Consider the following 13,621-nt stretch of genomic DNA (forward strand, 5'->3'; position numbering starts at 1 on the left):
TTCCAGTATTTATCAGCTGCTGTATACTACAGAGGAAATGGTTTTCTGTCTGACCACAGTGGCTCTCTGCTGACACCTCTGTCCATGCCAGGAACTGTCTAGAGCAGGAGCAAATCCCCATAACAAACCTCTTCTGCTCTGGACAGTTCCTGACATGGACAGAGGTGTCAGCAGGGAGCACTGTGGTCAGACAGAAAAGAAATTCAAAATGAAAAGACCTTCTTCTGTAGTATACAGCAGCTGATAAGTACTGGAAGGGTTAAGATTTTTAAACAGAAGTAATTTACAAATCTGTTTAAAAAATATATATATTTTCCACCGGAGTACTCCTTTAATAGCATTTAGAGATATGCTGTACAGTGAAGCTGTTCTTGGTAACCAAAAGAACAAAAAAAAAGTTACAACAGGATAACTGATTGGATACACATTGGCAATACGTGTGGCATGGGTGTTACAGACACTGGTCGACTGCACTTATTGTAATGATAAATTAGTCCTCTGGGTCACTGAGTATTTATGTAGATTACTGTTTACATTTTGTAATTCTGCTTCCTCTTTTGTCTCTCCTAACAGACCCTCAGTGGGATGACGGAGCTCCTATCCTCCAGCAGTAACTACAGTACATATCGAAGGGTATATAATGAATGTGGGGGGTTTAAGATTCCCATTCTTGGGGTGCAGCTTAAGGACTTGGTCTCACTTAATGAAGCCCTGCCTGATTACTTGGACAATGGGAAAATCAATGTCAGCAAACTACAAAGTCTTTATCAACATATCCTGGAATTACATCAGCTGCAGAAAGCCAGTCCGCCATTCAAAGCCAACAAGGATGTGATAATGTTGCTTACTGTGAGTAATGCAAAAAGGTTATGCTGTGGAGCGTCCTGTACTGTTACCAAAAGGGGCATTATAAATATCTAGAATAGGAAATACAAGGCAACAAGGCCGTACAGAGGTAGCAGCAGTTCACAGCCTCTGGTACCAGAGGGGACTCAAAGACTTTTCTGCCACATAAGACACCAGTATAATAAATTACACCTGGTGGGTATAGGGAGGATAGCCCTGTTATAGATTTTGCACTGAGGCCTGGAATATTTAAAGGGGTACTCCGCCCCTAGACATCTTATCCCCTATCCAAAGGATAGGGGATAAGATGTCAGATCGCCGGGGTCCTGCTGCTGGGGACCCCGGGGATCGATGCTGCAGCACCCCGCTATCATTACTGCGCAGAGCGAGATCGCTCTGCACGTAATGACGGGCAATACAGGGGCCGGAGCAGCGTGACATCACTGCTCCGCCCCTCATGATGTCACGGCCCGTCCCCATCAATACAAGTCTATGGGAAGGGGGCGTGGCGGTCGTCACGCCCCCTGCCGTAGACTTGCATTAAGGGGACGGGCTGTGATGTCATAAGGGGCGGAGCCATGACGTCACGCTGCTCCGGCCCCTGTATCGCCCGTCATTACGCACAGAGCGAACTCGCTCCGTGCAGTAATGATAGCGGGGTGCCGCAGCGGCGATCCCCGGGGTCCCCAGCAGTGGGACCGCAGCGATCTAACATCTTATCCCCTATCCTTTGGATAGGGGATAAGATGTCTAGGGGCGGAGTACCCCTTTAAGTTATACCTCTGAGACCATGACAATATAACAGTATGACCAGATGCCATTTTAGTGGTGTATCCAGGAGCCATGGGAAATGAGCATAAATGTGCTTGTCTAGAGTCCTATTTATTCTATAAAATAATTTATTTTGGTGGAGATAAGAAAGTTCTTCTAGTCACAACATGGACAGCTTTTCTAAGAAAGTATACAATTGTGGGGAAGTCTTCCATTACATAGGGATCATATATTTTTACAGGTAAATGGCCACATGTGTAATGAACATCTTTAGGGTTGTCATGATCGTACGCAGAGAAATCCATTAAGCAATCTGGAGTGGGTATAACCAATGGTATTAATGGATAGATTGCAGCACACTGTGGGTGTATGGACAGACTGGATACGTTCTATCTTTGAGGACCCTCCATACAAAATTATAGAAATAAATACATGCACTAGTAAGAGTAAGAGCTGATACCTTGACAAGATGGGTGCTAAACCAAAGATACAAAAACACAATCTAAGTGCATGGAAGACCTTGTCCATTAATTTAAGGCATAGCATTCCAGGTCATCATGAGGTCTTCATTTGTAGTACCCCTACACTTGAATGCTTACTAGTAATACATGGCTGATGGAGGTCTCCACAGAACAAGAACAAGTGTGGTGACTGGGGTGTTGCAGTATGTAGCAGGGCCTGGTGGTATTAACCCTGGGGGCAAGATGTTGTTAACCCCTTAGTGTTTGTGACGCCAGGATGTGGTTATTCCGGTATTGTAACCGCCGTCAACCAACCCAAAAACGGTTTTGTAATAAAGGAATGTCCACAGCAGGGATTCTGAATAAACTGGAAATTTTACTTGAAATGCTTAGGGAACAGTCTTTACAGTAATGCAGTTCCTTCAGAGACAACCGGGACACAGGATACCTCGCAGGCTTGCTTGGATATGAGGATATTTTTACAGGCCACTGTGCTACTAATATATTCCTTAGCTGAGTAGTAGTCACTGGATTTGTAGAGAGAATTGTAACTCTCGGTTTAGAAGTGGCTGCGTTTCTTTAGGCTTTGGCCTAGATGAGATGAATTTGCAGTATACAGGACTTTGTGCTTTCTTTAGGTCCTGGAGATAAGAGAGCTAACTGAGAGACTACAGCCCCTTATATACTAGGGGGGCTGGACTAAAGCCCATTGGTTGCTAATGCCTGGGGTTCCTGTGCCCTTGGAACTCTGGGTATATCACATGACAGTAGGTCACATGACCAAGAAGGTCCTATACATGGTATACAAACTATACAACTTTATACATACAGGCAATATGTACACAATGCAAATACATTACATTTATATGAGGCAACAAGGGGGGGAGCCCCGCAGGAGAGCCCTATGGACTCCAGGGACTCTTCCTGAGGGGACAAGACAAGGTCCTGTATCGGGACATCACACAAGTTCTCTCCATTATGGAAGACAAAGGTGATAAAACCAGAAGCAATAAAAGATAAGAACATGCATACTAAATAGCATAGTCTGGACAAGGCAAGTCAGCTGGGTCATACCACATTGTGAAGAACAATTCAAGATTGATTAGACATGAACTCAGGACCTTATGAGGAACATCCATCCTCTGTTCATTACATTAGAACCAGTATAATAATACATTTCTTTTTCAAGACCAGACAAACACTGCCATCTGAAACATGGAATGGCATTTATTGCCACCCCACAAAGCCTGGACTTGAATGTTACTCATCAGGACTTATTTTGTGCAAACCTCTCAGAAAGAGGATTTCAGTGATTGATTGCCAGTTCTTATATTCTATGTATACTGTGGGTGGAATATTTACAGACGTGTAATCAGTGTTGTTTTACTAGCCCCACTAATAGTGTTAACTGCGCCGCATTTTCAGAAGTGGGGCATTTGAAAATTTGGGGCACATTTGTCCCGCAGCCAAATTCCCAGAAAAAATAGCACATAATTTAATACCAGGTTAAAGGGGTAAAACTTTTTTTTTTAATCAACTGGTGCCAGAAAGTTAAGCAGATTTGTAAATTACTTCTATTAAAAAAATCTTAATCCTTTCAGTACTTATTAGCTGCTTAATACTACAGAGGAAATTATTTTCTTTTTGGAACATAGTGCTCTCTGCTGACATCACGAGCACAGTGCTCTCTCTGTAATCTCTGTCCATTTTAGGAACTGTCCAGAGCAGCATATGTTTGCTATGGGGATTTTCTCCTACTCTGGACAGTTCTTAAAATGAACAGAGATGTCAGCAGAGAGCACTGTGCTCCTGATTCAGCAGAGAGCTCTGTGTTCCAAAAAGAAAAGAATTTCCTCTGTAGTATTCAGCAGCCAATAAGTACTGGAAGGATTAAGAATTTTTAATAGAAGCAATTTACAAATCTGTTTAACTTTCTGGCACCAGTTGATACAAAAAAAAAAAAACGTTTTCCACCGGAGTACCCCTTTACCTTGGTATTAACTGCAACACTTTTGTGTACCAGAAAGTTGTGCTAAACATTTGAAAATAGAACAAAAAACCTAATTTTGCCCCTAAAATAATTGTCTAATGGTACTAAATTGGGTGCTTAAAGGGGTATTCCACCCCTAGACATCTTATCCCCTATCCGCTGGGAACCCCTGCGATCTCTCCTGCAGCACCCCATGTCATCACCTTTGCTCCATGCCTGATGGCTGGCGATACAGGGGCTGGAGTATCGTGACATAATGGCCCTGCCCCCACATGACATGACACAATGACACCCTGCCCCCTCAATGCCAGTCAATGGGAGGGGGCGTGGCGGCCGGAGAGATCGCGGGGGTTCCCAGTGGCGGGACCCCCGCAATCAGACATCTTATCTAGAGGCGGAGTACCCCTTTGTTATCTTAATATGTGGAGCTAATAGTGTGTGCACCACATTTTAAGCTAAATGCTTTGAACATCCCCCTCCCCCCCTTGTATCTCTGATAGGACCATGACTCCAGATTAAGATGAGACCATTATAACCAGGTTACAACTTCTCTTTATAGACATCCTTGGACACATTTTATACAGAAGATGAGATTTACTCCTTATCCTACACCCGAGAGCCACGCAGCCCTAAATTAATGGTAAGCATCACGCATTGTTCTACTTTACCCAGATTTTAAATGAAGATTGGTAAATTACCAATAAATTATCTGTACATCTACAGCTAGCTTTAGTATTATGATCCTGGCTGGCTGAATGCCACATGGGTTTTTAGTGGACCCAGAGTCGTCTGTTTCCGTGACACAGATATTTGACCCAGATTTATCATCTGGCTGAAACCACAACAGTATGGTTTTGCCCATAACAACCAATCACAGCTCAGCTTTCAGCTGAGCTGTGATTGGTTGTTATGGGCAAAACCAGGCAGTTTTGGTTACAGGCAAATGATCAATCTGGGCCAATAAGTTTACATGAAAACAAGTTTATGTCAAAGGATTCTTAATGCTTTGATAATTTCCTCCCACTAGCCTATCACTCCTACCAAGCCCCCAGAAGAGATTGTAGACTGGACCCCAGTAGAGTCTTTACAACTGGACCCTGAAAGCCTCAGCCACAGTGTAGATCAGATGGTGAAGGTAAGCATTTTTAGAAATGATGGACAAGATTCACTTACAGATAAGGTTTAAAAAAAAGCATTGGATATGGGAAACAGCTGCCGCCTCTTGCTTGGTTTGCACAATGTCCGAACCTGTTAAAGGAGATATCCAGTGCTAAAAAACTTATACCCTATCCTACGGATAGGGATAAGTTTCAGATCGTGGTGGTCTGACTGCTGGGGCCCCCCGAGATCTCCTGTATGGGGACCTGGCAGCCCGCGAGAAGGGGGTGTGTTGACCACCGCACGAAGCGGCGACTGACACACCCCCTCAATACAACTCTATGGCTGAGCCAGAGCGCTGCCTTTGGCAATCTCTGGCTCTGCCATAGCACTGTATTGAGGGGGCGTGTCAGCCGCTGTTTCGTGCGGTGGTCGACACCCGGTATCTGGCCAGTGAGCTGGGGCACCGTACAGGAGATCGCGGGGGCCCCAGCAGTCAGACCCTCCACGATCTAAAACTTATCCCCTTATCCTTAGGATAGGGGATACATTTTTCAGCACTGGACTACCCCTTTAAGCTTTTAAACCTTCAAGATCTAGAAAAAAAGTTACACATTTTACAAGTTGGTGAGTGACGCTTTTTCTTCTTCTTGCCATTTTCCCTAAAAATAAGAGGAAACTAAAGTTTCTCAAAGAAGAATAGTTTTCAACTTATCAGGCCTACTCATTTTGTGCAAAATTTTGCACATTCACTTTCGATAACAGTGACTCATAGAGCCAATGACGATGGAGGAAGGAGTAGTACCAGGGGCTTACTTTACTTCAGTGTTATTTCTTAAGATTCACTTAGTCTTTTAGTCTTTCATATAAGTACATAAACTTCAACTTCAACATTTGAAAATTCAAAATAAATACTCCCAGCCTTCTGCCCCAGGCAGGGCCATATTTACAGTTCATTCTGCCCTGGGCATTGGAACTGAATTGCACATGTAATTCCACATGTGTCAGAATTTTTTCATGCAGATATGAGGCAAACACCCAGCAAAACACGACTGCATTACACATGCTGGATCTCATCCCTATAAAAAGAATGTGGTGAAATTCACAATATAATAAGTGGCTGTGGCTACAATTCCGTTGGTAAATTTCACAGCACTTCTGACCCAAGTAGAGCCGTCAAAGGGAACAAAAATTTTTTTTTTTCTCCAGGCCACTTAAGTGCTGCTCACTTAACACTGTTACCCTAGGCACAGGCCCATAGGTGCCTAATTGCAAATATGGCCCTGATCACAGGGATAAAACAATGGTAAGAGGGTTAAAATGGCCCATCAAAATACTAGAGAATCCTATGGTGGGCCCCAGAAAAAACTAGTCAGAAATTGCCATACAGTTTCTTGTTTATTTTCCTATTTTTTCCTATTTTTTCATTTTAATCAGTTTTTATCATGTCGATTCCATGTTATTGTCTGCATCAATAAAATATTTGGACCTGTAAAACGTATCATTTTTTTTTGCCAATTTTGTGAGTTTGGCGATGGGTCACTCTTGGCCTTTGGGGATTCTTTCTGTGTATCTCTTAAAGCGCACCTGTCAGATCCAACAAAAACACACACACACATATATATATATATATATATATATATATATATATATATATATATATGGTACTGAGTGATAATATATCACTCAGTACCTAATCCTGACCATGTACATCTAATTTTTATTTGTCTAGCACCTTTATTTATTTTTTATTACACTTTTAATTTAGCTCACTAGTCTGAATTCCTCTCAAAGGGAGGGGGCGTGGCCTCACTGTGCAGGTCTCCGCCCCCTCCCTCAGTATGCTGTCTGCTCACATCTCCCCTAGCATTAGCAAAACTACAACTCCCAGCTTGTCCTCACTGACAGTAGCGGGATACATGCTGACAGTGGGAGGATTTTTCCTCCAGCTATGAGCCCTGCGCTAACACCTGTCAATCAAGGAAGTGTGTCCATGACGTAGGTGATGACGCATGGACACAGCCGGACTAGTATGTGTCCAAGCAGGCAGGGGGAGCAGTTGTTTGATTGGCTTTTTCAGTATGAAATACTGAACATTTTCTCATGAAAGCAATTGCAAAACCTATTGGTTATACATGCTTTACAACATATCAATTTTTTTTGTATCTGACAGTGCCCATTTAAAGTTCTGACAAAAACAAAACAAAGAAGCTCTCATGATTGTGTGTTAGCCAAAGATGACCTAATATGTGCTTTAACCTGAATGCCTCGGAATAGTCACAGCCAAGGACTTACCTTAGGAAAATGTATTCTTCAAAACTTGATAGAGAACTATACATCTACTTTTGTTTATACAGGGAAAGCCCCTCCACGCTGTAGCTATATTGCAGAAGATGTGATATACAGACATTACTCAGATGTAGGTTAGCCATGTACTATAATGAGTCAGCTAGCTTAATCTTGACTCATTTATCAGTGGCACAACTGATCTTTAAACTTTAAACAATGGGTTTACTGTTAAAAAGGTAAAACATCAAGATTCTAAAATCAATCATGCCATGTAAACATGGTGTGGGAATGAGAAGTCCTACTATAGACTGAAAGCAGGTACGGTATTCATCATCATAGAAATGTATCATATATTTAACCCCTTAACGACAATGGACGTAAATGTATGTCATGGTGACGTGATACTTAACGCACCATGACGTACATTTACGGGCCGACATGATCGCGAGCACCGGAGTGGTGCTCGCGTCATGCACGGCAGGTCCCGGCTGCTATCAGCAGCCAGGGACCCCCCGGTAATGGCGGACATGCGCGATTGCGCAGATGTCCGTCAGTAACCACTCCGAAGCCGTGATCAATACAGATCACGGCATCTGCGGCATTGCTGTACTTTCAATGGATGATCGGATCGCCCGTGGCGCTGCCGCGGGGATCCGATCATCCAGCATGGCGGCTGGAGGTCCCCTCACCTGGCTCTGGCCGTCTCCCGGGGTCTTCTGCTCTGGTCTGAGATAGAGCAGACCAGAGCAGAAGATGACCGATAATACTGAGCAGTGCTGTGTCCTATACATAGTACTGCACAGTATTAGCAATCAACTGATTGCTATGAATAGTCCCCTGTGGGGACATAAAAATTGTAAAAAAAAATAAAAAGTTAAAAAAATGTGAAAAATCCCCTCCCCCAATAAAAAAGTAAAATGTCTGTTTTTCCCATTTTACCCCCAAAAAAGCGTAAAAAAAAATAATTAATACACATATTTGGTATCGCCGCGTGCGTAAAAGTCTTAACTATTAAAATATATTGTTAATCATCCCGTACGGTGAAGGGCGTAAACGTAAAAAAAAAGTCCAAAATTGCTGCTTTTTTGTCACATTTTATTCCCCAAAAAATTAATCAAAAGTAAAACCTAAGCAAAAGTGATACTGATAAAAACTACAGATCATGGCGCAAAAAATTAGCCCTCATAGCGCCCCATATACGGAAAAATGAGAAAGTTATAGGTAGTCAAAATAGGGAAATCTCAAACATACTAATTTTGTTAAAATGTTAAAAGCGGTACAATTATAGAAAAGCATATAACATGGGTATCTTTTTAGTCGTATTGACCCACAGAATAAAGAAAACATGTCATTTTTACTGGAAAATGTACAGCTTGAAAACAAAACCTTCCAAAATTTGCTAAATTGCGGTTTTCTTTTCAATTTTCCCACATAAATAATATTTGTTTGGTTGCGCCGTATATTTTATGGTAAAATAAGTGATGTAATTACAAAGTACAATTGGTGACGCAAAAAACAAGCCCTCATATGGGTCTGTGGATGGAAATTTAAGAGAGTTATGATTTTTAGAAGGCGAGGAGGAAAAAACAAAAATGCAAAAAGAAAATTGGTCTGATCCTTAAGGGGTTAATGCTAGGCTTCAATTCTATATTAATTCTATATGATAAATAACACGTTTTTATTTCTTTTTAATTTAGTTGCTGTATATATTTTTTTATTTATAGTAACTTTGCTGGGTGGGCATAATAGAGGCATGGCCCTTCCTGTATAGACAGTGCAGCAGGTTGGTGTGCTTTGTGGTAGGTGCAATGGACAGGAGTTAATAGAAAGAAACATCTCTGTAGACTAATACAGTCTTGAGGAAAAAATGAAAAACATTCCCCTCCCCAAGGGACCAGGAAGTGATAGGGAGCTGCATACAGAGCCTTATCTGTGTATATACTATAGAGTTACCTTGGTCTTTAGCTATTAAAATCTCACTAATAAGGGTGAATGAACCATGGTACCAGCCCATGGTGCTCCTTGATAGGGGAGCCCTCGCTTAACCCCTTAACGACACTGGACGTAAATGTACGTCCTGGTGACCTGGTACTTAACGCACCAGGACGTACATTTACGTCCTATACATAACGGCGAGCATCGGAGCGATGCTCGGGTCATGCGCAGCAGGTCCCGGCTGATAATAGCAGCTAGGGACCCGCCGGTAATGGCGGACATCCGCGATCACACAGATGTCCGCCATTAACCCCTCAGATGCCGTGATCAATGCAGATCACGACATCTGCACTAAAATGGATGATCACTAAAATGAATGATCGGATCGCCCACAGCACTGCCACGGTGATCTGATCATCCAGAATGGCAGACGGAGGTCCTCTCACCTGCCTCCCTTGCCTTCCACGGGTCTTCTGCTCTGGTCTGCGATCGAGCAGACCAGAGCAGAAGGTGACTGATTATACTGATCAGTGCTATGTCCTATGCATAGCACCGAACAGTATTAGCAATCAAATGATTGCTATAAATTGTCCCTTATGGGGACTATTAAAGTGTAAAAATAAAAGTAAAAAAATAAAAGTAAAAAAAAATTGAAAACCCCCCCTCCCCCAATAAAAACGTAAATTGGACCATTTTCCCTAGTTCACCCCAAAAAAGTGAGAACTTTTTTTTAAATATACATATCTGGTATCGCCGCGTGCGTAAATATCCGAACTATTAAAATAAAATGTTAATGATACCGTATGGTGAATGTAATGAACGAAAAAAAAAAAAGTCCAAAATAGCTGCTTTTTTTTTAATAACATTTTATTCCAAAAAAAAGTCATAAAAAATGTATTAAAAGTTTTATATAAGCAAATATAGTATCAATAAAAAGTACAGATCACGGCGCAAAAAATGAGCCCTCATACCGCCGCTTATACGGAAAAATGAAAAAGTTATAGGTCTTCAACATGGGGGGATTTTAAACGTACTAATTTGGTTAAAAAGTTTGCGATTTTTTTTTAAGCACAACAGTAATAGAAAAGTTTGTAATCATGTGTATCATTTTAATCGTATTGACCCAAAGAATAAAGAACACGTCATTGTTACCGAAATTGTACGGTGTGAAAACAAAACCTTCCAAAATTTGTTAAATTGCGGTTTTCTTTTTAATTTCCCAACACAAATAGTTTTTTGTTTTGCGCCATACAATTCAAAAAGAAAAGAATTTCCTCTGTAGCAAACAGCTGCTAATAAGTACTGGAAGGGTAAAGATTTTTTAATAGAAGTCATTTACAAATCTGTTTAACTTTCTGGCACCAGTCACCAGTTGATTTAAAAAAATAAAAAATCCACCGGAGTACCCCTTTAAGTAACCCATTTATCTTACAAGAAATGAGAACTGGTGCTGTGACGTGGTACCATAAAGAGGCCCAGTGTTGATTGTAGGTACAGAGTGCCTTTTCTTCATGAACACTGGTGCACCAATTCCCTGGATTTTACATAGACAGTCATGTCAGTATATCGCATTTGTCACATAACTCTCTGGCTCATCTACCTGAACCTCAGTGATAGGGACCAAGTGGCAAACTGGATATAGATTTACAGGTTTTGAGTGCAGATTCAGTATTTCTTTGAGCTGAACAAAGAATTTACACTGCGAGTCAGAGATCACGGACACACACACTCACTTCCTGACCACAGCTTCCTGCTAAGTGTGTTACCAATTCCTGCTGCTCACATGTATATTTTGTTGTGAAGATAAATGAGTTTGTATACACAATACCATATACTATCCTGTGTAATATTCAGCCCCTTGCAACATATCTAGAATATCTTTAACATTTTTTAAATCAACTGGTGCCAGAAAGTTAAACAGATTTGTAAATTACTTCTATTAAAAAATCTTAATCCTTCCAGTACTTATCCGCTTCTATTTACTCCACAGGAAGTGCTTTTCTTTTTAAATTTCCTTTCTGTCTGAACACAGTGCTCTCTGCTGACACCTCTGTCCATTTTAGGAACTGTCTAGAGTAGGAGCAAATCCTCATAGCAAACCTCTCCTGCTCCAGACAGTTCTTAAAATGGACAGAGGTGTCAGCAGAGAGCACTTTGGTCAGACTGAAAAGAACTTCCTGTGGAGCAAATAGAAGCTGATAAGTACTAGAAGGATTAAGAATTTTAAACAGAAGTAATTTACAAATCTGTTTAACTTTCTGGCACCAGTTGATTTAATAATAAAAAAAAAAAAAAAGGTTTCCAGGGGAGTACCCCTTTAAACCGACATATTGAAATAATCATTTAAGTCTATTATCTCCAAATTATTTAGATACTTGACAACTTCAGAAATGTGTAAGAGACTGACTAAAAATCCCTAAAAATCTGACTATTGCCATGAGCTGTAATTGTACAGCAGATCACAGGTAGCTTTGCGCCCCCATAGAGCCCCCATTCTAATCAGGATGAAGGCATAGCTCTTTAACCTGGGCACTTTTGATCACTCTTGAGCCCTGGTAAAATCCATGATGAGACCGTGTTACACTGTGGCGCTTTTGGGTTTTTTCCATAGGGATACACTGGGGTTGCATCATGTTCGTAGTAATGCTCAGATTTTACCACAGCTCACAGGCGACCAAAAACGTGTCATTCAGACCTAGTCATATAGGTTTTCTTCAAATAACTTCATCCTCTCTCCATCTAGGCTGTTTTCCAGTCCTATGATCCAGATCAACGAGGTTTTATATCCAGGGAAGACTTTGAAAAAGTGGTTTCCAGTCTGCCCTTCTCTTGTCACATTCTGGAAAAAGACAGGTATGTTTTGCATACTGGTTAAATTACTTAAAGGGTTGTCCCCCCTACAATACTTGACCCCTATCCCCAATACGGCTGCCATGGATAGTGAATGGAATGGCAGTGCACCATTCGAAGAACATACTTTTAAGTAGACTTGAATTATAAGTTAAATAAAAGGTATATAAGGCATCTTATAAAAAGCTTTCCACAGCATCAGTAAGTTAGGTGTTTTATTTAATTGGTGTTATGAAAGCCATACTTCAACTGAATGCAATGATTCAACCAATGATTCTGGATATCGGTGGTGTACAATTGCTGCTGCTGGTTGTTGTTCCGTGAATGCCTGGTCATTGGGGTAGTAGGTCAGTAGTAAGCATGAGGTTCTGGGGTTTAGGGTTATTGCTGAACCAAATAATGTGGTACGGATGGTATGAACCATTCCACAGATATACATATTCCAATCCAATATGAAGGGCCTAGATGGGATTTTAGTCATTGATGGTTTATATGTTGCAGCTGATACAAGATGTTTAAGATTGAAATTAAAGGGGTATTCCAAGCAAAACCTTTTTTTATATATATCAACTGGCTCCGGAAAGTTAAACAGATTAGTAAATTACTTCTGTTAAAAAATCTTAATCCTTCCAATAGTTATTAGCTTCTGAAGTTTTCTGTCTAACTGCTCAATGATGATGTCACGTCCCGGGAGCTGTGCATGATGGGAGAATATCCCCATAGGAACTGCACAGCTCCCGGGACGTGAGTCATCAGAGAGCAGTTAGACAGAAAATAACATCAACTTCAGAAGCTCATAAGTACTGGAAGGATTAAGATTTTTTAATAGAAGTAATTTACAAATCTGTTTAACTTTCCGGAGCCAGTTGATATATAAAAAAAAAGTTTTGGCCTGGAATACCCCTTTAAGCAAAGAATTATCTTCTTGTTGTTGGGCATTTGAAGTTTTTATGTTTTTAGAAATGACCAAAGATTGTCTGTTATCTTCCATAGAACGTTATGAATGTTATGCTGTAGAATTTTATTATAAGAAAATGCTTTGGCTGAGGAGATTTTAAGACATTAAATTATTACCTATCAACGATGATGCAATATGGTCATCCTTATGTAGAGACCATTAAAAGGGTTGTCTATTTTGGACAAGGTCACCTACCACTTAGCACAGTGTTTCCAAACCAGGGTGCCTCCAGGTGTTGCAAAACTACAATTCCCAGCATGCCTGCACAAAAAAAAAAGTTTTGCAACATCTGGAGGCACCCTGGTTGGGAAACACTGGCCTAGCAGGTCACAGGGTACCTCTGCAGTCAGCTGTAGTCAGTGGGAAACATAAAAGGGTTCAAGTTTTCCGCAACTTCACCATAGCTGAAATGAAGCTTTACAT

At 41.1% G+C, this 13,621-nt stretch overlaps 1 protein-coding gene across 7 annotated transcripts in view; it reads left to right on the forward strand.

The window, feature by feature from the left end:
* Positions 1-13,621, forward strand: part of RASGRP4 (RAS guanyl releasing protein 4) — a 68,164-nt gene that overhangs the window by 42,623 nt on the left and 11,920 nt on the right. For all 7 annotated transcript variants that reach the window (XM_056540110.1, XM_056540111.1, XM_056540112.1 and 4 more), the window contains 4 exons: positions 574-849; positions 4,628-4,708; positions 5,096-5,203; positions 12,134-12,243. In XM_056540110.1, the coding sequence (XP_056396085.1) occupies positions 574-849; positions 4,628-4,708; positions 5,096-5,203; positions 12,134-12,243 (575 nt within the window). The remainder of the gene's footprint in view (positions 1-573; positions 850-4,627; positions 4,709-5,095; positions 5,204-12,133; positions 12,244-13,621) is intronic.

The sequence above is a fragment of the Hyla sarda genome, chromosome 9 (assembly GCF_029499605.1).
Source record: "Hyla sarda isolate aHylSar1 chromosome 9, aHylSar1.hap1, whole genome shotgun sequence".
Classification (NCBI taxonomy): Eukaryota; Metazoa; Chordata; class Amphibia; order Anura; family Hylidae; genus Hyla; species Hyla sarda.